General features: G+C 52.0%; 1 protein-coding gene across 1 annotated transcript in view; it reads right to left on the bottom strand.

Annotated features, from left to right (window-relative positions):
• Nucleotides 1–22,830, bottom strand: part of LOC147116846 (flap endonuclease 1-like) — a 76,802-nt gene that overhangs the window by 52,882 nt on the left and 1,090 nt on the right. Inside the window, exons 2-3 of the mRNA XM_085987249.1 lie at nucleotides 14,545–14,629; nucleotides 3,117–3,219 (exon numbers count right to left, since the gene is read on the bottom strand). Of these exons, the coding sequence (XP_085843375.1) occupies nucleotides 3,117–3,219; nucleotides 14,545–14,629 (188 nt within the window). The remainder of the gene's footprint in view (nucleotides 1–3,116; nucleotides 3,220–14,544; nucleotides 14,630–22,830) is intronic.

The raw sequence follows: 22,830 nt of genomic DNA on the forward strand, positions 1-22,830 counted from the left end.
GCGCTGCACTGTCGGAGGGGCAGTACTGAGGGAGCGCTGCACTGTCGGAGGGGCAGTACTGAGGGAACGCTGCACTGTCAGAGGGGCAGTACTGAGGGAGCGCTGCACAGTCGGAGGGGCAGTACTGAGGGAGCGCTGCACTGTCAGAGGGGCAGTACTGAGGGAGTGCTGCACTGTCGGAGGGGCAGTACTGAGGGAGCGCTGCACTGTCGGAGGGGCAGTACTGAGGGAGCGCCGCACTGTCGGAGGGGCAGTACTGAGGGAGCGCTGCACTGTCGGAGGGTCAGTACTGAGGGAGTGCTGCAGTGTCGGAGTGACAGTACTGAGGGAGCGCTGCACTGTCGGAGGGACGGTACTGAGGGAGAGCTGCACTGTCAGAGGTGGCATCTTTTGGATGAGACGTTAAACCGGGGTCCCATCTGTCCTTGCGGATGGATGTAAAAGATCCCATGGCACTATTTCGAAGAAGAGCAGGGGGAGTTCTCCCCAGTGTTCTGGCCAATATTTATTGCTGAACCAACATCAATAAAATGGATTATCTAGTCCTTTATCTCATTGTTGTTTGTGGGAGCTTGCTGTGCGCAAATTTTCTGCCACGTTTCCTACATTAGAAGTGACAACACTTCAAAAGTCCTTTTTTGGCTGTAAAGCGCTTTGGGACATCCCAAGGTGGTGAAAGGCGCTATATAAATGCAATTCTTTCTTCTTTACTTTTACCAATAATCCGACACCTCCCATGGTCTCTCCATCTAGTGCCAGGCCACAGGTGACTAGGTAAGAACATAAGAACTAGGAGCAGGCCATTCGGCCCCTCGAGCCTGCTCCGCCATTCAATGAGATCGTGGCTGATCTTCTGCCTCAACTCCATTCACCGGCCCTATCGCCATATGCCTTGATGCCCTTAATAGTCAGAAATCTGTCGACTTCTGTTTTGAATATGACCAATGACTGAGCCTCCACAGCCCTCTGGGGTAGAGAATTCCAAAGATTCACCACCTTCTGTGTGAAGAAATTTCTTCTCATCTCAGTCCTGAATGGCCTCCCATTTATCTTGAGGCTGTGGCCTCTGGTTCGAGACTCCCCAGCCAAGGGAAACATTCTCCCAGCATCCACCCTGTCAAGCCCTGTAATAATTTTGTATGTTTCAATGAGATCCCCTCTCATTCTTCTGAATTCAAGAGAATACAGGCCTAGTTTACTCAATCTCTTCTCATACGACAGTCCCGCCATCCCAGGAATCAACCTTGTGAACCTTCTTTGCACTCCCTCCATGGCAAGTATATCCTTCCTTAGGTAAGACCAAAATTGTGTACACAGTACTCCAGGTGTGGTCTCACCAAGGCCCTATATAATTGGAGTAAGACTTCTTTACTCCTGTACTCAAATCCTCTTGTAATGAAGGCCAGCATACCATTTGCCTTCCTAATGGCTTGCTGCACCTGCACATTCACTTTCAGTGACTCATGTACAAGGACACCCAGGTCCCTTTGAGCAACTGCATTCCCCAATCTTTCACCATTTAGGAAATACTCTGCCTTTCTGTTTTTTCTACCAAAGTGGATAACTTCACATTTATCCACATTATATTCCATCTGCCATGTTCTCGCCCACTCACTGAGCCTGTCGAGATCCTCTTGAAGCCTCTTCACATCCTCTTCACAACTAACACTGCCACCTAGCTTTGTATCATCAGCAAATTTGGAAATGTTACATTTAGTCCCCTCAAGCAAATCATTGATGTAGATTGTGAATAGCTGGGGCCCAAGCACCGATCCTTGCGGTACCCCACTAGTCACAGCTGCCATCCTAAAAAAGACCCATTTATCCCTACTCTTTGTTTTCTGTCTGTTAACCAATTCTCAATCCATGCTAGTATATTACCCCCAATTCCGTGTGTCCTAATTTTGTTCACTAACCTCTTGTGTGGGATCTTATCGAAGGCCTTCTGAAAATCCAGATACACCACATCTACCGGTTCCCCTTTGTCTACTCCACTAGTTACATCTTCAAAGAACTCCAATAGGTTTGTCAAACAGGATTTCCCTTTCATAAATCCATGTCAACTCTGCCCAATCTTACTACTAGTTTCTAAGTGCCCAGTTATTGCATCCTTTATAATAGATTCCAGCATTTTCCCAACTACTGATGTGAGGCTAACAGGTCTGTAGTTCCCCGTTTTCTCTCTCCCTCCTTTCTTAAATAGCGGGGTTACATTTGCTATCCTCCAATCTGCAGGAACCGTTCCAGAATCTATAGAATTTTGGAAAGATGACAACCAATGCGTCCACTATCCCAATGGCCACCTCTTTCAAAACCCTAGGATGTAGGTCATCCGGTCCTTGGGATTTATCGACTTTTAGTCCCATTAATTTTGCAAGTACTGTTTTTTTTACTAATAATTTCTTTAAGTTCCTCATTCTCATCACACCCTTGGTTTTCTCGTATTTCTGGGAGGTTTTTTGTGTCTTCCTCCGTGAAGACAGAAACAAAGTATTTATTTAATTTCTCTGCCATTTCCTCATTCCCCATTATAAATTCTCCCGTCTCTGACTGTAAAGGACCTACATTTACCTTCTCCAGTCTTTTCCTTTTCACATACCTATAGAAGCTTTTACAATCCGCTTTTATATTTTTCGCTAGTTAATATTCCATTTTCCCTTTCTTTATCAATTCTTTGGTCCCCCTTTGCTGATTTCTAAAAAGATCCCAATCCTCAGGCTGACCGCTTTTTCTGGCAACTTTATAAGCTTCCTCCTTTGACTCAATACTAGCTTTAATTTCTTTTGATTCCAGTTTGACAGCCTGTCGAGGTGGGAGTTGAACCCCTGACCTGTGGGCTGTTAGTCCAGTCCTGTAACCACCACAGCACCAGAGCTGTAACTGTCAGTGTTAAATGTTCAGAGAAAAGCATTGGCCACAAATCATGAGAACAGGAAGTGACGTTACTGTAAATCAAATGCACCCAAAACGCAAGACTTTTATTGCTAGGTTCCATATTCCCGCCCACCCGCTCCAACCCGCGGGGTGACGCTCAGTCTGTGTGAAGACAAGCTCAGCAGTTGAGAGAGAGAGAGAGAGAGAGAGAGTGAGAGTGAGGTGGAGGAAGCGGCACTGACCACGCGAGCTTTCATTCTCGGGGCGGGTCCATCGAAGACAAACACGGGCTTGATCCCCTTCTCCAGCAGACTGGCAGTGCGGTAAAAGACCCCAATAATCTGGCTGTAAGGAATCAAATCAACACTGTTACTGCAGAGACACTGGCACAAAGCTCACACTGTCCCATCAAACACACCCAGGGCAGGTACAGCACGGGTTAGATACAGAGTAAAGCTCCCTCTACACTGTCCCATCAAACACACCCAGGGCAGGTACAGCACGGGTTAGATACAGAGTAAAGCTCCCTCTACACTGTCCCATCAAACACACCCAGGGCAGGTACAGCACGGGTTAGATACAGAGTAAAGCTCCCTCTACACTGACCCATCAAACACTCCCAGGACAGGCACAGCACGGGTTAGATACAGAGTAAAGCTCCCTCTACACTGTCCCATCAAACACTCCCAGGACAGGTACAGCACGGGTTAGATACAGAGTAAAGCTCCCTCTGCACTGTCCCATCAAACACTCCCAGGGCAGGTATAGCACGGGTTAGATACAGAGTAAAGCTCCCTCTACACTGTCCCATCAAACACACCCAGGGCAGGCACAGCAGGCGTTAGATACAGAGTAAAGCTCCATCTACACTGTCCCATCAAACACTCCCAGGGCAGGTACAGCACGGGTTAGATACAGAGCAAACCTCCCTCTACATTGTCCCATCAAACACTCCCAGGGCAGGTACAGCACGGGTTAGATACAGAGTAAAGCTCCCTCTACACTGTCCCATCAAACACACCCAGGGCAGGCACAGCAGGCGTTAGATACAGAGTAAAGCTCCATCTACACTGTCCCATCAAACACTCCCAGGGCAGGTACAGCACGGGTTAGATACAGAGTAAAGCTCCCTCTACACTGTCCCATCAAACACACCCAGGGCAGGTACAGCTCGGGTTAGATACAGAGTAAAGCTCCCTCTACACTGTCCCATCAAACACACCCAGGGCAGGTACAGCACGGGTTAGATACAGAGTAAAGCTCCCTCTGCACTGTCCCATCAAACACTCCCAGGGCAGGTACAGCACAGGTTAGATACAGAGTAAAGCTCCCTCTACACTGTCCCATCAAACACTCCCAGCCATTGCCTGTAAAGCGCTTTGAGACATCCGGTGGTCGTGAAAGGCGCTATAGAAATGCAATCCCCCCCATGAGTAGACATGCAGGATGTCGAGTGCAGCTCACGTCTGGGTATCCAGGGTGCCAGGGACTGATGGGTCGTTTAAAAGGCCACCCCCTCGGCTGTGTTGTTTAGGTTGCAAGGATGTCTTGCTGCAGTTGTACAGGGCCTTGGTGAGACCACACCTTGAGTATTGTGTGCAGTTTTGGTCGCCTTCTCTGAGGAAGGATGCTCTTGCCATGGAGGGAGTGCAGCGAAGATTCACCAGGCTGATACCTGGGATGGCAGGAATGACGTATGAGGAGAGATTGGGTCGATTGGGCTTATACTCGCTGGAGTTTAGGAGAATGAGAGGGGATCTCATTGAAACTTATAACATTCTGACAGGCTGGACAGACTAGATGCAGGAAGGATGTTCCCGACGGCGGGGGAGTCCAGAACCAGGGGTCACAGTCTAAGGATAAGGGGTAAGCCATTTAGAACTGAGATGAGGAGGAATTTCTTCACCCAGAGAGTGGTGAACCTGTGGAATTCTCTACCACAGAAGGCAGTAGAGGCCAATTCATTAAATATATTCAAGAAGGAGTTGGATATATTTCTTAAGGCTAAAGGGATCAAGGGGTGTGGGGAGAAAGCAGGGACAGGGTACTGAATTTGGATGATCAGCCATGATCTCATTGAATGGCGGAGCAGGCTTGAGGGGCCAAATGGCCTACTCCTGCTCCTATCTTCTATGTTTCTATTTCTGCTGCCTCTCGTGCTCTCACACAGCCCTTTGTGCCAGTTGTTATCCGTGACTTTATTTTGCCCCCAGCACCAACAATGGGTTTTCCAATGGGAATTCCCTGAACTGACGTCTTTGGAAGAACCTGCGGAGCGATGCCGGGGAAAGGGGGGATGTGGGGTCAGGCTGCCTGAGGTTTGCTGTTTGCCCTCCCCCCTGCAGACAGTGGTGGGGACTTCCCCTCCCAAAGGAAGCTTTGACACTACTGCACCCCCCCAACCGCCTCCCACCAACCACCGCCAATGGCATCACTACGAGATGTGAAAACTTCTCCAATTCTGGTTCTTCAGAAGCAGCCTAATCACCATATGTATTTATTCATTCACGGGATGTGGGCCTCGCTGGCAAGACCAGCATTTATTGCCCATCCCTAATTGCCCTTGAGAAGGTGGTGGTGGGCCGCCTTCTTGAACCGCTGTAGTCCGTGTGGTGAAGGTGCTCCCACAGTGCTGTTAGGGAGGGAGTTCCAGGATTTTGACCCAGCGACGATGAAGGAGCGGCCGATATATTTCAGGATGGTATGTGGAACTTGGAGCGGGTTTGGGAGGTGCTGTCGAAGAAGCTGTCATGCTTTGCAGGGTATTGAATGAAAAAAGGCATGTCAAGGTGGCCACCTTAAACATTCACTCCCTCCACCACCGGCGCACTGTGGCTGCAGTGTGTACCATCTACAAGATGCACTGCAGCAACTCGCCAAGGCTTCTTCGGCAGCACCTCCCAAACCCGCGACCTCTTCCACCTAGAAGGACAAGGGCAGCAGACGCATGGGAACACCACCACCTCCAAGTTCCCCTCCAAGTCACACACCATCCTGACTTGGAAATATATCGCCGTTCCTTCATCATCGCTGGGTCAAAATCCTGGAACTCCCTCCCTAACAGCACTGTGGGAGCACCTTCACCACACGGACTGCAGCGGTTCAAGAAGGCGGCTCACCACCACCTTCTCAAGGGCAATTAGGAGATGGGCAATAAATGCCGGCCTTGCCAGCGACGCCCACATCCCATAAACGAATTTTAAAAAAGAGCGGACACCACTGTCGCTCTTCCTTGCACATTCAACCACCTTCTTTCCCATCTTCCCAAAATCTTTTTAATTTTCATAACCTTCAGTTCCCAATTTAATCGATCCACTTCATCCCTGTCTTTCTTGCACCCCATATGCACCCCCAGAACTTCCAAAACCACCACCACCTTAAAGGGACATTCCCCCAACCATTCCCCCCTACCCCTTCCAGCAACCAGGCATTGGGACTGACTATAATTCACTCTGGCTCCTGAAGTTCTACAATATTCCTCCACTACATCCATAGCTTTCCTCACTGACTCCCCATTTCTCAATGTTAAGGTTATATCATCTGCATATTGGCGTATCACCGACACCAGCCCGGAACTGGGAACCACAATCCCAACTACACCTTGTTTCTTTCGCATCATGTAACCTAATGGTTCTGCTACAATGTGTACAGCAATGGGGACAGGGGACAACCCTGTCTCACTGATCTCTGTATCAGAAAATACTTGGATAAAAAACCATTACATTTAACACAGCTAAATATGTTTGAATAAAAAAATCCTTATCCACTCAATGAAATTTTCCCCGAAACCAAATGCTTCCAAAACCATCAATAAAAACTCATAGGACTGAGAGGGCAAAACTATCTGCGGCAACGCCTCCTTCATTCGATTTGCCATAACCCTCGCCAAGATCTTATAATCCACATTTAATAATGTGATGGGCCTCCAATTCTTCAGATCCCTTCTATCCCCTTTATATTTTTATAAGCTAAGCTTATGACACCTCCCCTCATAGATGGGGCCAGGCTTCCCTCAATTTTAATTTCCTTAAAAACTTCTAAGAGCAATGGACTTAAAATGTCGAAAAATTCTTTATAAAATTCTGCACTTAGTCCATCGGACCCTGGGCTTCCCCCCCCACCTTCATTCCACTTATTGCTACTTTTATTTCCATGAATCCTCCTTTAAACCCTCCTTTAAACCCTCTTCAATAAAAGCAGTAACCTTCTCCATCGCCAAATTGGAAATGTCTTCTTTTGTATATAACTCTTGATAAAAGCTGCTAGCTGCCTCCAAAATCTCCCCACTTTCATGAATGATCTGATATACCTATCAATTCATTCCATGAAAAGCGACGAGTTAAGATAGTAACTATAGGTTTTTATTGGCTAAATAACAGAGCCCACCCTCGTGGGTGATCGGTTCCAACAAGGAAGAATACTAGCCAATCAGTCACCTTTATACCTGGGCAAGCAGGCGGAGCCATGGGCGGAGTCAGCTGAGGTATGCCTAGGTATAACAGCGTGCGTGGCAAGAGGTAACCTTGTGTAGTGATAACAACAGTGTAAACAGTGATAACAACAGTGTAACAATAGTGAACGGTTGTGAACGATAACAGTGGTTTACCACATTCACCCCTTGTTTAAAATTGAGTCCGGCGGGGTGAAGTGTACTACCAGTTCGTGTATGTCAGTCTATCAGGAGGCCTCGTAAGCCTTTCTGATCGGCGCAGCAGCGGCGGCGGTGGTGCAGTATCCGATGTTAGTGCTGGTGTCTGCGTGATCGACGAAGGCTCCTGGGGTTCCGGCATGCCGCCTACAGGAGCTGGATTTGGGGGAGTGGTGGGGGATAACGGTGGTATCTCAGGGGTGCCCGAGGGTGCGAGGTCTCGCAAGGAGACTGTGTCCTCCCGCCCGTCTGGGTATGCCACATAGGCATACTGGGGGTTGGGGTGCAGGAGGTTCACCCTCTCGACCAGGGGGTCCGTTTTATGGGTCCTCACGTGCTTCCGCAGCAGGACGGGCCCCGGAGAAGTCAGCCATGTTGGTAGCGAGGTTCCCGTAGTCGACTTCCTGGGGAAAACAAACATTTGCTCATGAGGGGTGGCGTTAATGGCAGTACAAGGCAGTGACCGGATGGAATGGAGCGCTGCCGGGAGGACTTCCTGCCAGCGAGAGGTTGGGAGGCCCTTAGACTTTAGGGCTAAGAGGACGGCCTTCCAAACTGTCGCGTTCTCTCTTTCCACCTGGCCGTTCCCCCGGGGGTTGTAGCTGGTGGTCCTGCTCGCAGCAATACCTCTCGCGAGCAGGAACTGGCGAAGTTCCTCGCTCATGAAGGATGAGCCCCGGTCGCTATGTATATAGTTCGGGAACCCGAACAAGGCGAAGAGGTCGTTCAGGCATTTGATGACCGTGGTACTGGTCATGTCTGGGCAGGGGATGGCAAAGGGGAAACGGGAGTACTCGTCAATAATGTTGAGGAAGTACACATTACGGTCAGAGGACGGGAGGAGCCCCTTAAAATCGATGCTCAAGCGCTCGAAGGGGCGGGTAGCCTTGATCAGGCTTGCTCTGTCCGGCCTATAGAAAAGCGGTTTGCATTCGGCACGGGCTTGGCAGTTCCTGGTCATGGTCCTGACCTCCTCGATGGAGTAGGGCAGGTTGCGGGCCTTAATGAAGTGGTAAAGTCTAGTGACCCCGGGGTGGCAGAGCTCGTTGTGGAGGGTCCGCAGTCTATCAACTTGCGCGTTGGCGCATGTACCTCGTGATAGAGCATCTGGGGGCTCGTTGAGTTTACCAGGCCGGTACAAGATATCGTAATCGTAGGTGGAGAGCTCAATTCTCCACCTCAAGATCTTGTCGTTCTTGATTTTGCCCCTCAGCTTGTTATTAAACATAAAAGCAACCGAACGCTGGTCGGTGAGGAGGGTAAATCGTTTGCCTGCCAGGTAATGCCTCCAGCGCCGTACCGCTTCCACAATCGCCTGGGCCTCCTTCTCGACAGAAGAGTGTCGGATCTCAGGGCCCTGGAGGGTCCTTGAGAAGAAGGCCACAGGTCTCCCCGCCTGTTTAAGGGTTGCAGCTAGGGCGAAGTCGGATGCATCGCTCTCCACTTGGAAAGGGATGGACTCATCCACTGCGTGCATTGTGGCCTTCGCAATGTCTCCTTTTATGAGGGAGAAGGCTGCGCATGCTTCTGCTGTCAGGGGGAAGGAGGTGGACTTCATGAGGGGTCTGGCTTTGTCTGCATAATTGGGCACCCATTGGGCATAGTAAGCGAAGAGCCCCAGGGTTCTCTTCAGTGCCTTTTGACAGTGGGGAAGGGGAAGCTCCATGAGGGGGCGCATTCTTTCGGGGTCAGGGCCGATGACTCCGTTCTCTACTACGCAGCCGAGGATGGCAAGGCGCGAGGTGTTAAACATACATTTCTCCTTATTGTAAGTGAGATTCAGCCGTTGGGCCGTACGGAGGAATTTCTCCAGATTAACATCGTGGTCCTGCTGGTCGTGGCCGCAGATGGTGACGTTATCTAGATAAGGAAACGTGGCCTGCAGCGCGTTCTGGTCAACCATCCAGTCCATCTCCCTTTGGAAGACCGAAACCCCGTTGGTGACGCCGAAGGGAACCCTAAGGAAGTGGTAGAGGCGGCCATTCGCCTCGAAGGCGGTATACTGGCGGTCCTCAGGGCGGATAGGGAGTTGGTGATAGGCCGACTTAAGGTCGATGGTGGAGAATACCCGGTACTGTCAATCTGGTTGACCATATCAGATATGCGGGGAAGGGGGTATGCGTCCAGCTGGGTGTACCGGTTTATGGTTTGGCTGTAGTCGATGACCAGGCGGTGTTTATTGCCGGTCTTAACGACTACGACCTGGGCACGCCAGGGGCTGGTGCTCCCCTCGATGATGCCCTCCTTCAGGATTCGCTGCACCTCAGAGCTAATAAAAGCTCTGTCCCCGGCGCTGTACCGCCTGCTCTTGGTAGCGACGGGTTTACAGTCGCGGGTGAGGTTAGCGAACAAGGAGGGGGCGGGACTTTGAGAGTGGAGAGGCCGCAGGTGGTACGCGGTGGGCGGTTTAAAAACTGCTGGTTGTAGACTGTGAGTGGGGGGAGGGATCCACCGTATGCCAAAGTGACACTTTGAAGGTGGCATTGGAAATCCAGCTCTAGTAGGATGGCAGCGCAGAGCTGGGGCAGGACGAGAAGTTTAAAGTTTTTATATTCCGTGCCCCTAACCGACAGGGTCACCACACAGTAGCCGCTGACGTCTGTTGAATGGGACTTCGACGCCATCGAGATCCGATGGCGCGTTGGCCGGACAGTGAGGGAGTAGCAGCGCACCATGTCTGGGTGAATAAAACTCTCCATGCTTCCGCTGTCGAACAGGCAGGTCGTGGCGTGGCCGTTTACTTCGATGTCCATCATGGACCTGGACAGATGATGCGGGAGAGCTTGGTCAAGCGTGACGGAGGCCAGTGTATGGCTGAGTGAGCTGCTGTAGTCGGCAGGTGAGGCGGTGGTCGGGTCTGGAGACAAAATGGCGGCCGAGTGCGGCGAACAAAATGGCGACGCCCATGACGCGGATCCCCACAAGGTCGAAGTTGGACAAAATGGCGGAGAAGATGGCCGCCCCCACGACTCACATGAGGCACTGCTGGCGTCTGTGGCCTTGATCAAAGATGGCCGCCCCCACGACTCACATGAGGCACTCACATGTGGCTTTCCCCCTGCAGGCGTTTGCGAAGTGGCCTTTTTTTCCGCATCCGGAGCAGGTCGCGTTCCTTGCAGGGCAGCGTGCCCTTTGATGTCTCGCCTGGCCACAGAAATAGCAGCTGGCGGCCCGATTGCGGGGCTCCGCTGCCGCAGCAGGTCCCGAGGGTGGCGGTCCCGATCGATTCCGGGACACCGACGCCGTAGTAGGTCCCAGGGGCGGCGGTGCGAGGTGGCGAGAGGCCAATAAAATTGATATACCTATCAATTCATTCCATGAAAAGCGACGAGTTAAGATAGTAACTATAGGTTTTTATTGGCTAAATAACAGAGCCCACCCTCGTGGGTGATCGGTTCCAACAAGGAAGAATACTAGCCAATCAGTCACCTTTATACCTGGGCAAGCAGGTGGAGCCATGGGCGGAGTCAGCTGAGGTATGCCTAGGTATAACAGCGTGCGTGGCAAGAGGTAACCTTGTGTAGTGATAACAACAGTGTAAATAGTGATAACAACAGTGTAACAATAGTGAACGGTTGTGAACGATAACAGTGGTTTACCACATGATCTTCTCCCCAACCTTCAACTCTCCAATTAACGATAATCTCTGTCGCAGCTTCTCTTGCTCTAGAAAATATCTAGTGCATCTTTCGCCCTCCAATGCATCTCTAGCCTTTGCACGGAGAATGGCCCCCTTGCATTTTTCAGCTTGCAATAATTCCCACTCTTCCTTTAGCACCCGGAACTTAGTCTCAGCTCCCTTATCCCTTCCGTCAACTGCTTTACAGACATCCGTAAACCTTTTGTTTATATTCTCTTCTTGACGCCGGTTAGCTGCTGCTCTCTTTTTCCCATAACAAACCGAAAAAACTTTTACCTCATATTTGAAATTGTCCCACCAAACTCTTCTTTCTTCCAAGAACAAAGGTTCCTTCCGAGCATTCTTTATTATATTTATAATCCCTTCTTTATAAGCTCTTTCCTTCAGGTATTGATTGTGTAAAATCCACACCCCTGAACCGATCTTAACTCTGCTGTTCCTAATTCTAAGAACCAAAGCCGAGTGATCACTAAAAAATACTTTTTTATAATAAATCTCCATCACCTCCGAACTTAACCCTTCCCGCATTAACACAAAATCTATTCGGCTCTGTTTTAAAACATCACCCACCCAACCTGTTCTGGAGAACTCCCTTTTTATGGGGTTCCAGTCCCTCCATAAGTCTCTCAAATTTAAATTTGCCCTAATTTTTACAATCATCCCTCTGGAGTTATCATCCTTAAAGGTCATCTGGGCTGAAATGTCCATCCGAGATAAAAATGCATTAAAATCCCCCAGTACACAAGGGTTTTCCACCTCTGCCGCTTCAGTGAATAACCCCCAAAAAAACTCGCGACGCTTGCAATGGTCGTTCGGTGCATAGATATTAAAGAGATCGCAATTATTTCTTCCATTTTTACCCTTAGCCATAAAAATCTCCCCCCCAGTGTCCTTGTCCACCAAGGCAATGTTCTCTTTTATGGACGGACTCACCAAAACAGCCACCCCTCTACGGTTATTGTTTGCATAACTTGCAAACACCTCTCCCTTCCAAACCTTCCGAACTCTTTCTAGGATATCCTCATCCCAAAAGGTTTCTTGCAGACACAAGTCGGTGCCTTTAAAACACTGCAACAGCTGCTGCAATTTCTTGGAAATACTCAGCAGGTCAGACAGCATCTGTGGAGAGACGCTGAGCTAACCTGCTGAGTATTTCCAGCATTTTCTGTTTTTATTTCAGATTTCCAGCATCCGCAGTATTTTGCTTTTGCTGCAATTTCTTCTCACCCCTCAGTCCATTCAGATTAATCGAGACCAATGTAATCATGGCTCCGAATAAGGGAAGTATACCTGATAATCTCCCCATCATTTAATCTCTGGCCCGTCCCAACTTTTCGGCCAGTTGTTGCTTTTTCCTGCAGTCTCTGGCTCTTTTTCACCTCCTGTTTGAACCTTCCCTGCTGTTTCAGCCTCTTCCTTGCATTAAGTTTGGGCCGAGGAGCTGCCCCGTCTCCCTCCCTCTGCCCCTCACTAACCTTTCCCTTTCCACACGATGCCACCCGCCCCCCCCCCACTTCCATGTCTCTGTCCCCCTCTGATTCCTCACTCTCGAGCTCTTCTGTAACCTTCTGTTCCTGCTCCCTGTCAGAAGATACATCATCTCCCATAGAGAGTCTTCCTGCTATCGTGGTTTTGCCAACAGTGCCGCTCCCTTCGACCTCATCGCCACCTCTGACCCTTGCTCCCTGATCCTTCTCTCTCTGGGACAATGGCGCACCTATATTGCTCCCTTCTGGCGTCTTTGTCTCGCCGCTCCCATCCTGCTGCCCCTTTAAGACTCCTGCCTCTTGCACCCTCTCTTTGTCTTGCCCCCTCCTGCTCACCGAGATGTCAGACTCCCCATCTTTCTTTGGAGTACTTACATTTACCACGCACCCCGCTCCCGCCTCCTCTCCCCCGCGGACACCAGGTTCTTTAGGGAGAGCTGAACAGTATTATGACTGGACTCTGCCCTCGACCCGTGCTGCCCTCTGCTGTCTTTGTTCTTTTCCACTGCACTTGGTGTGTTTTCCACCATCTCCATCCTGTTCTCTGCTCCGCAATTTTCTGCCTCTTCCTGTGCTCTTTTCTCCTTCAATTCACCAGCTGTGTCCTCCGCCTGCTCCGCTCCTCCAGCCGTTCCACTCACACCCCCTGCTCCTTCTCCCATCTCTTCGTCACTCATAGAGCTTCCTTCTGCCTCACGCTCACAGCGGGTGGGGCCTTTGTGACACACCCCACAGCTCTCCGCCTTGCAGCTCCGAGCGATGTGTCCAGACTTGCCGCAGTTATAACAGTACAAGTCTGGACAGCTTCTTACAAGATGGTCGTGTCCAAGACAATAATAACAAACCTTCACCTGGTTATCATGCAGTACCCGGGAGTACTGCACTCCTTCCATTGCCTTGAATTTCATGCTGTACGGTAGTGACTTCACCCCCTCTGGGAACCGCACCTTTACGTAACGGGTTCCATCTGCTACCTGTGGTCTTGGATAGTATCTCCTCTTTATTGCCGAGCAAATTTTAATGTCCCACGACTTCAACTTTTTGATTAGCGCATCGTCCTCAATATAAGTAGCAGGTTTAAGAATGAGACCACCACCTCTTCCGAATATAGCAGAGATACCTCCAAGAACTCATCACCAACCTTCAAACTGAGTAAAAGTCTTTCCACCTCCTCTCGGCCACTGACCGTCACCTCGAACCCAATATTCGACGTTGGTCGGCAGGCAAAGCAGCTTCCCTCGCCACAGTCCTCATGTACCGATTGGATAATATCCCAAGCTCGTATCTCCTTATCCTCGCACTGAACCACCACCGTGTTTTCTTTTCCAAACCTCCTGGGGTCCCGGCCCAAATCTTTGGGCCTTTTTTTCTCCCTTCCCCCAACATTTTCTCCCCTGATTAAATTCATCCTGAGAGCACTGTCCTCTGAGGGGCTCGGCACTCCGGGCCCAGCACCCCGGGCCCAGCACCCAGGGCCCAGCACCCCGGGCCCGGCACTCCGGGCCCCTCAGCCGCCATCTGGCTGCAGTTTATGGACCAAAAAGGCCCTAAAACCTGAAAAATGAACCCGAAAACCCACCATCGACTTTTTACAAACTCACTCCAACTCCCTGCAGCAATCAGGCAACCAGCAGCGCCTGCTCACTCCTAGCCCCTCCCACCTAGAGAGTGCCGCCCACTGAGCCACGGCTGACACACTCAGGGTGATCCCCACCTCCTGTTACACATCCTGGTGAAGCTCCCTCCCGTTTTGGAGGCAAGAAATCAATCGGCCCCAACGCCTTTGTTTTTGGAATCTCCCACAAGGGCTGCGGCAGCCCAGGGAGGGGGAGGCAGGGGGAAGTCTGGGAGACGGGACCCAGTTATTTGCTGGATGTCAGCAATGAAACACCCACCTGAGATGGTGCAGGTAGCGCTTATCAGGGCGAGCTGTGCGGAACTGGTTCATGACGACAGCGGCATCGAGAGCCATCACCCTCCCTAGGAAATCAATCACAAACAGTGTGCGTCAGTTGGGTTACAGTGGTACAGCGCTTACGTCTCTGGACTAGTAATCCTGGGAACGGGAGTTTAAATCCCGCCCTGGAAATACAGAGCCGGTCTCAGTAAAAGTGAGCATGAAGCTGTCGGATTGTTCACTGATGTCCCTTTAGGGAAGGGAACCTGCCGTCCTTACCCGGTCTGGGCCTACATGTGACTCCAGTCCCACACCAACATGGCTGACTCTTAAGAACATAATAAATAGGAGCAGGAGTCAGCCATTCGGCCCCTCGAGCCTGCTCCGCCATTCACCAAGATCATGGCTGATCTTCTACCTCAACTCCACTTTCCTGCCCGATCCCCATATCCCTCAATTCCCTTAATATCCAAAAATCTATCGATCTCTGTCTTGAATATACTCAACGACTGAGCCTCCACAGCCCTCTGGGGCAGAGAATTCCAAAGATTCACCGCCCTCTGAGTGAAGACATTTCTCCTCATCTCAGTCCGAAATGGCCGACCCTTTATTCTGAGACTGTGACCCCTGGTTCTAGACTCCCCAGCCATCGGGAACATCCTCCCTGTATCTACCCTGTCAAAGCCCTGTAAGAATTTTCAACCTCAATTTTAACAGCCCTCTGAAGTCGCCCAGCGAGCCTTCAGTTTGCAACAAACTGCACAGCAGTGGTTCAAGAAGATGGCCCCCACCACCACCTTCTCAAGACAAGGAGCGGGCAATAAACGCCGGCCTTGCCAGCGACGCCCACAGCCTGAGAATGTGCTCTCTCTCTGCTGTTCCTGTGCTCTCTCTCTGCTGTTCCTGTGCTCTCTCTCTGCTTTTCCTGTGCTCTCTCTCTGCTGTTCCTGAGCTGCCTCTCTCTGCTGTTCCTGAGCTCTCTCTCTCTCGCTCTGCTGTTCCTGTGCCCTCTGTTGTTCCTGAGCTCTCTCTCTCTGCTGCTTCTGAGCTCTCTCTGCTGTTCCTGAGCTCTCTCTGCTGTTCCTGTGCTCTCTCTGCTGTTCCTGTGCTCTCTCTGCTGTTCCTGTGCTCTCTGCTGCTCCTGTGCGCTCTCTGCTGTTCCAGTGCGCTCTCTGCTGTTCCTGAGCGCTCTCTGCTGTTCCTGTGCTCGCTCTGCTGTTCCTGTGCTCTCTCCCTGCTGTTCCTGAGCTCGCTCTCGCTCTTGTTCCTGTGCTCTCTCTCTGCTGTTCCTGAGCTCTCTCTGTTGTTCCTGTGGTTGTTCCTGTGCTCTCTCTGTTCTTCCTGTGCTCTCTCTGCTGTTCCTGTGCTCTCTCTCTGCTGTTCCTGTGCTCACTCTGCTGTTCCTTTGCTCTCTCTGCTGTTCCTGTTCTCTCTCTCTGCTGTTCCTGTGCTCGCTCTGCTGTTCCTGCGCTCTCTCTGTTGTTCCTGTGCTCTCTCTGCTGTTCCTGTGCTCTCTCTGCTGTTCCTGTGCTCTCTCTGCTGTTCCTTTGCTCTCTCTGCTGTTCCTGTGCTCTCTCTGCTGTTCCTGTGCTCTCGCTGTTGTTCCTGTGCTCTCTCTGCTGTTCCTGTGCTCTCTCTGCTGTTCCTGTGCTCTCTCTGTTGTTCCTGTGCTCTCTCTGCTGTTCCTGAGCTCTGTCTCTGCTGTTCCTGTGCTCTCTCTGCTGTTCCTGTGCTCGCTCTGCTGTTCCTGTGCTCTCTCTGCTGTTCCTTTACTCTCTCTGCTGTTCCTGTGCTCTCTCTGTTGTTTCTGAGCTCTCTCTGTTGTTCATGTGCTCTCTCTCTGCTGTTCCTGTGCTCTCTCTGCTGTTCCTGTGCTCTCTCTGCTGTTCCTGTGCTCTCTCTGTTGTTCCTGAGCTCTCTCTGTTGTTCCTGTGCTCTCTCTCTGTTGTTCCTGTGCTCTCTCTGCTGTTCCTGTGCTCTCTGTTGTTCCTGTGCTCGCTCTGCTGTTCCTGTGCTCTCTCTGCTGTTCCTGTGCTCGCTCTGCTGTTCCTGTGCTCGCTCTGCTGTTCCTGAGCTCTCTCTGCTGTTCCTGTGCTCTCTCTGCTGTTCCTCTGCTCGCTCTGCTATTCCTGTGCTCGCTCTGCTGTTCCTGTGCTCTCTCTGCTGTTCCTGTGCTCTCTGCTGTTCCTGTGCTCTCTCTCTCTGCTGTTCCTGTGCTCTCTCTCTCTGCTGTTCCTGTGCTCTCTCTCTCTGCTGTTCCTGTGCTCTCTCTCTCTGCTGTTCCTCTGCTCTCTCTCTGCTGTTCCTGAGCTTTCTCTGTTGTTCCTGTGCTCTCGCTGCTGTTCCTGTGCTCTCTCTGCTGTTCCTGTGCTCTCTCTGCTGTTCCTGTGCTCTCTCTGCTGTTCCTGTGCTCTCTCTGTTGTTCCCGTGCTCTCTCTGTTGTTCCCGTGCTCTCTCTGCTGTTCCCGTGCTCTCTCTGCTGTTCCCGTGCTCTCTCCGCTGTTCCCGTGCTCTCTCCGCTGTTCCCGTGCTCTCTCTGCTGTTCCCGTGCTCTCTCTGTTGTCCCTGTGCTCTCTCTGTTGTCCCTGTGCTCTCTCTGCTGTTCCCGTGCTCGCTCTGCTGTTCCCGTGCTCGCTCTGCTGTTCCTGTGCTCGCTCTGCTGTTCCTGTGCTCTCTCTGCTGTTCCTGTGCTCGCTCTGCTGTTCCCATGCTCTCTGTTGTTCCCGTGCTCTCTCTGCTGTTCCCGTGCTCTCTCTGTTGTTCCTGTGCTCTCTCTGCTGTTCCCGTGCTCTCTCTGTTGTTCCCGTGCTCTCTCTGCTGTTCCCGAGCTCGCCCTGCTGTTCCCGTGCTCTCTCTGCTGTTCCCGTGCGCGCTCTGCTGTTCCTGTGCACTGTTCCTGTGCTCTCTCTGTTGTTCCTGTGCTCTCTCTGCTGTTCCTGAGCTCTCCCTGCTGTTCCCGTGCTCTCTCTGCTGTTCCCGTGCTCTCTCTGTTGTCCCTGTGCTCTCTCTGTTGTCCCTGTGCTCTCTCTGCTGTTCCCGTGCTCGCTCTGCTGTTCCCGTGCTCGCTCTGCTGTTCCTGTGCTCGCTCTGCTGTTCCTGTGCTCTCTCTGCTGTTCCTGTGTTCGCTCTGCTGTTCCCATGCTCTCTGTTGTTCCCGTGCTCTCTCTGCTGTTCCCGTGCTCTCTCTGTTGTTCCTGTGCTCTCTCTGCTGTTCCCGTGCTCTCTCTGTTGTTCCCGTGCTCTCTCTGCTGTTCCCGAGCTCGCCCTGCTGTTCCCGTGCTCTCTCTGCTGTTCCCGTGCGCGCTCTGCTGTTCCTGTGCACTGTTCCTGTGCTCTCTCTGTTGTTCCTGTGCTCTCTGCTGTTCCTGTGCTCTCTCTGTTGTTCCTGTGCTCTCTCTGCTGTTCCTGTGCTCTCTCTGTTGTTTCTGAGCTCTCTCTGTTGTTCATGTGCTCTCTCTCTGCTGTTCCTGTGCTCTCTCTGCTGTTCCTGTGCTCTCTCTGCTGTTCCTGTGCTCTCTCTGTTGTTCCTGAGCTCTCTCTGTTGTTCCTGTGCTCTCTCTCTGTTGTTCCTGTGCTCTCTCTGCTGTTCCTGTGCTCTCTGTTGTTCCTGTGCTCGCTCTGCTGTTCCTGTGCTCTCTCTCTGCTGTTCCTGTGCTCGCTCTGCTGTTCCTGAGCTCTCTCTGCTGTTCCTGTGCTCTCTCTGCTGTTCCTCTGCTCGCTCTGCTCTTCCTGTGCTCGCTCTGCTGTTCCTGTGCTCTCTCTGCTGTTCCTGTGCTCTCTGCTGTTCCTGTGCTCTCTCTGCTGTTCCTGTGCTCTCTCTGCTGTTCCTGTGCTCTCTCTGCTGTTCCCGTGCTCTCTCTGTTGTTCCCGTGCTCTCTCTGTTGTTCCCGTGCTCTCTCTGCTGTTCCCGTGCTCTCTCTGCTGTTCCCGTGCTCTCTCCGCTGTTCCCGTGCTCTCTCCGCTGTTCCCGTGCTCTCTCCGCTGTTCCCGTGCTCTCTCCGTTGTCCCTGTGCTCTCTCTGTTGTCCCTGTGCTCTCTCTGCTGTTCCCGTGCTCGCTCTGCTGTTCCCGTGCTCGCTCTGCTGTTCCTGTGCTCGCTCTGCTGTTCCTGTGCTCTCTGCTGTTCCTGTGCTCGCTCTGCTGTTCCCATGCTCTCTGTTGTTCCCGTGCTCTCTCTGCTGTTCCCGTGCTCTCTCTGTTGTTCCTGTGCTCTCTCTGCTGTTCCCGTGCTCTCTCTGTTGTTCCCGTGCTCTCTCTGCTGTTCCCGAGCTCGCCCTGCTGTTCCCGTGCTCTCTCTGCTGTTCCCATGCGCGCTCTGCTGTTCCTGTGCACTGTTCCTGTGCACTGTTCCTGTGCTCTCTCTGTTGTTCCTGTGCTCTCTCTGCTGTTCCTGAGCTCTCCCTGCTGTTCCCGTGCTCTCTCTGCTGTTCCCGTGCTCTCTCTGTTGTCCCTGTGCTCTCTCTGTTGTCCCTGTGCTCTCTCTGCTGTTCCCGTGCTCGCTCTGCTGTTCCCGTGCTCGCTCTGCTGTTCCTGTGCTCGCTCTGCTGTTCCTGTGCTCTCTCTGCTGTTCCTGTGCTCGCTCTGCTGTTCCCATGCTCTCTGTTGTTCCCGTGCTCTCTCTGCTGTTCCCGTGCTCTCTCTGTTGTTCCTGTGCTCTCTCTGCTGTTCCCGTGCTCTCTCTGTTGTTCCCGTGCTCTCTCTGCTGTTCCCGAGCTCGCCCTGCTGTTCCCGTGCTCTCTCTGCTGTTCCCGTGCGCGCTCTGCTGTTCCTGTGCACTGTTCCTGTGCTCTCTCTGTTGTTCCTGTGCTCTCTCTGCTGTTCCTGAGCTCTCCCTGCTGTTCCCGAGCTCTCGCTGCTGTTCCCGTGCGCTCTCTGCTGTTCCTGTGCGCTGTTCCTGTGCTCTCTCTGTTGTTCCTGTGCTCTCTCTCCTGTTCCAGTGCTCTCTCTCCTGTTCCTGTGCTCTCTCCTGTTCCTGTGCTCTCTCTCCTGTTCCTGTGCTCTCTCTCTGCTGTTCCTGAGCACTCTCTCTCCTGTCCCTGTGCTCTCTCTCCTGTTCCTGTGCTCTCTCTCCTGTTCCTGTGCTCTCTCTCCTGTTCCCTTGCTCTCGCTGCTGTTCCCGTGCGCTCTCTGCTGTTCCTGTGCGCTGTTCCTGTGCTCTCTCTGTTGTTCCTGTGCTCTCTCTGCTGTTCCCGAGCTCTCCCTGCTGTTCCCGAGCTCTCTCTGCTGTTCCCATGCGCTCTCTGCTGTTCCTGTGCGCTGTTCCTGTGCTCTCTCTGTTGTTCCTGTGCTCTCGCTCATGTTCCTGTGCTCTCTCTCCTGTTCCTGTGCTCTCTCTCCTGTTCCTGTGCTCTCTCTCTGCTGTTCCTGAGCTCTCTCTCTGCTGTTCCTGAGCTCTCTCTCTCTCTGCTGTTCCTGTGCTCTCTGTTGTTCCTGAGCTCTCTCTCTCTGCTGTTCCTGAGCTCTGTCTCTGCTGTTCCTGAGCTCTCTCTGCTGTTCCTGTGCTCTCTCTGCTGTTCCTGTGCTCTCTCTCCTGTTCCTGTGCTCTCTCTCCTGTTCCTGTGCTCTCTCTCTGCTGTTCCTGAGCTCTCTCTCTGCTGTTCCTGAGCTCTCTCTCTCTCTCTGCTGTTCCTGTGCTCTCTGTTGTTCCTGAGCTCTCTCTCTCTGCTGTTCCTGAGCTCTGTCTCTGCTGTTCCTGAGCTCTCTCTGCTGTTCCTGTGCTCTCTCTGCTGTTCCTGTGCTCTCTCTGCTGTTCCTGTGCTCTCTCTGCTGCTCCTGTGCGCTCTCTGCTGTTCCTGAGCGCTCTCTGCTGTTCCTGTGCTCTCGCTGCTGTTCCTGTGCTCTCTCTCTGCTGTTCCTGAGCTCTCTCTGCTGTTCCTGTGCTCTCTCTGCTGTTCCTGTGCTCTCTCTGCTGTTCCTGTGCTCTCTCTGCTGTTCCTCTGCTCTCTCTCTGCTGTTCCTCTGCTCTCTCTCTGCTGTTCCTGAGCTCTCTCTGTTGTTCCTGTGCTTTCTCTGTTGTTCCTGTGCTCTCTGTGTTGTTCCTGAGCTCTCTCTGTTGTCCCTGTGCTCTCTCTGTTGTTCCTGTGCTCTCTCTGTTGTTCCTGTGCTCTCTCTGTTCCTGTTCTCTCTCTGTTGTTCCTGTGCTCTCTCTATTGTTCCTGAGCTCTCTCTGCTGTTCCTGTGCTCTCTCTGTGTTCCTGTGCTCTCTCTGTTGTTCCTGTGCTCTCTCTATTGTTCCTGAGCTCTCTGCTGTTCCCGTGCTCTCTGCTGTTCCTGTGCTCTCTCTGTTGTTCCTGTGCTCTCTGCTGTTCCTGTGCTCTCTCTGTTGTTCCTGAGCTCTCTCTGCTGTTCCTGTGCTCTCTCTGCTGTTCCTGTGCTCTCTCTGTTGTTCCTGTGCTCTCTGTTGTTCCTGTGCTCTCTCTCTGCTGTTCCTGTGCTCTCTCTGTTGTTCCTGTGCTCTCTCTCTCTGTTGCTCCTATGCTCTCTCTCTCTGCTGTTCCTGTGCTCTCTCTGTTGTTCCTGTGCTCTCTCTCTCTGTTGTTCCTGTGCTCTCTCTCTCTGTTGTTCCTGTGCTCTCTCTCTCTCTGTTCCTGTGCTCTCTCTCTGCTGTTCTGTGCTCTCTCTCTGCTGTTCCTGTGCTTTCTCTCTGCTGTTCCTGAGCTCTCTCTCTGCTGTTCCTGAGCTCTCTCTCTGCTGTTCCTGTGCTCTCTCTCTCTCTCTCTGCTGTTCCTGTGCTCTCTGTTGTTCCTGAGCTCTCTCTCTGCTGTTCCTGAGCTCTTTCTCTGCTGTTCCTGAGCTCTCTCTGCTGTTCCTGTGCTCTCTCTGCTGTTCCCGTGCTCTCTCTGCTGTTCCTGAACTCTCTCTCTCTCTTGTTCCTGTGCTCTCTCTCTGCTGTTCCTGAGCTCTCTCTGTTGTTCCTGTGCTCTCTCTGTTGTTCCCGTGCTCTCTCTCTTGTTCCTGTGCTCTCTCCTGTTCCCGTGCTCTCTCTGTTGTCCCTGTGCTCTCTCTGTTGTTCCCGTGCTCTCTCTCTTGTTCCTGTGCGCTCTCTGCTGTTCCTGTGCACTCTATTGTTCCTGTGCTCTCTCTCTGCTGTTCCTGTGCTCTCTCTCCCTGTTGTTCCTGTGCGCTCTCTGTTGTTCCTGTGCTCTCTCTGTTGTTCCTGTGCTCTCTCTGTTCCTGTTCTCTCTCTGTTGTTCCTGTGCTCTCTCTATTGTTCCTGAGCTCTCTCTGCTGTTCCTGTGCTCTCTCTGTGTTCCTGTGCTCTCTCTGTTGTTCCTGTGCTCTCTCTATTGTTCCTGAGCTCTCTGCTGTTCCCGTGCTCTCTGCTGTTCCTGTGCTCTCTCTGTTGTTCCTGTGCTCTCTGCTGTTCCTGTGCTCTCTCTGTTGTTCCTGAGCTCTCTCTGCTGTTCCTGTGCTCTCTCTGCTGTTCCTGTGCTCTCTCTGTTGTTCCTGTGCTCTCTGCTGTTCCTGTGCTCTCTCTCTGCTGTTCCTGTGCTCTCTCTGTTGTTCCTGTGCTCTCTCTCTCTGTTGCTCCTATGCTCTCTCTCTCTGCTGTTCCTGTGCTCTCTCTGTTGTTCCTGTGCTCTCTCTCTCTGTTGTTCCTGTGCTCTCTCTCTCTGTTGTTCCTGTGCTCTCTCTCTCTCTGTTCCTGTGCTCTCTCTCTGCTGTTCTGTGCTCTCTCTCTGCTGTTCCTGTGCTTTCTCTCTGCTGTTCCTGAGCTCTCTCTCTGCTGTTCCTGAGCTCTCTCTCTGCTGTTCCTGTGCTCTCTCTCTCTCTCTCTGCTGTTCCTGTGCTCTCTGTTGTTCCTGAGCTCTCTCTCTGCTGTTCCTGAGCTCTTTCTCTGCTGTTCCTGTGCTCTCTCTGCTGTTCCCGTGCTCTCTCTGCTGTTCCTGAACTCTCTCTCTCTCTTGTTCCTGTGCTCTCTCTCTGCTGTTCCTGTGCTCTCTCTGCTGTTCCTGTGCTCTCTCTGTTGTTCCTGTGCTCTCTCTCTGCTGTTCCTGTGCTCTCTCTGTTGTTCCTGTGCTCTCTCTCTCTGTTGCTCCTATGCTCTCTCTCTCTGCTGTTCCTGTGCTCTCTCTGTTGTTCCTGTGCTCTCTCTCTCTGTTGTTCCTGTGCTCTCTCTCTCTGTTGTTCCTGTGCTCTCTCTCTCTCTGTTCCTGTGCTCTCTCTCTGCTGTTCTGTGCTCTCTCTCTGCTGTTCCTGTGCTTTCTCTCTGCTGTTCCTGAGCTCTCTCTCTGCTGTTCCTGAGCTCTCTCTCTGCTGTTCCTGTGCTCTCTCTCTCTCTCTCT

This window comes from Somniosus microcephalus, chromosome 5, assembly GCF_052327205.1.
Source record: "Somniosus microcephalus isolate GS21.2 chromosome 5, FLI_Smic_1.0, whole genome shotgun sequence".
In the NCBI taxonomy this organism is placed as follows: Eukaryota; Metazoa; Chordata; class Chondrichthyes; order Squaliformes; family Somniosidae; genus Somniosus; species Somniosus microcephalus.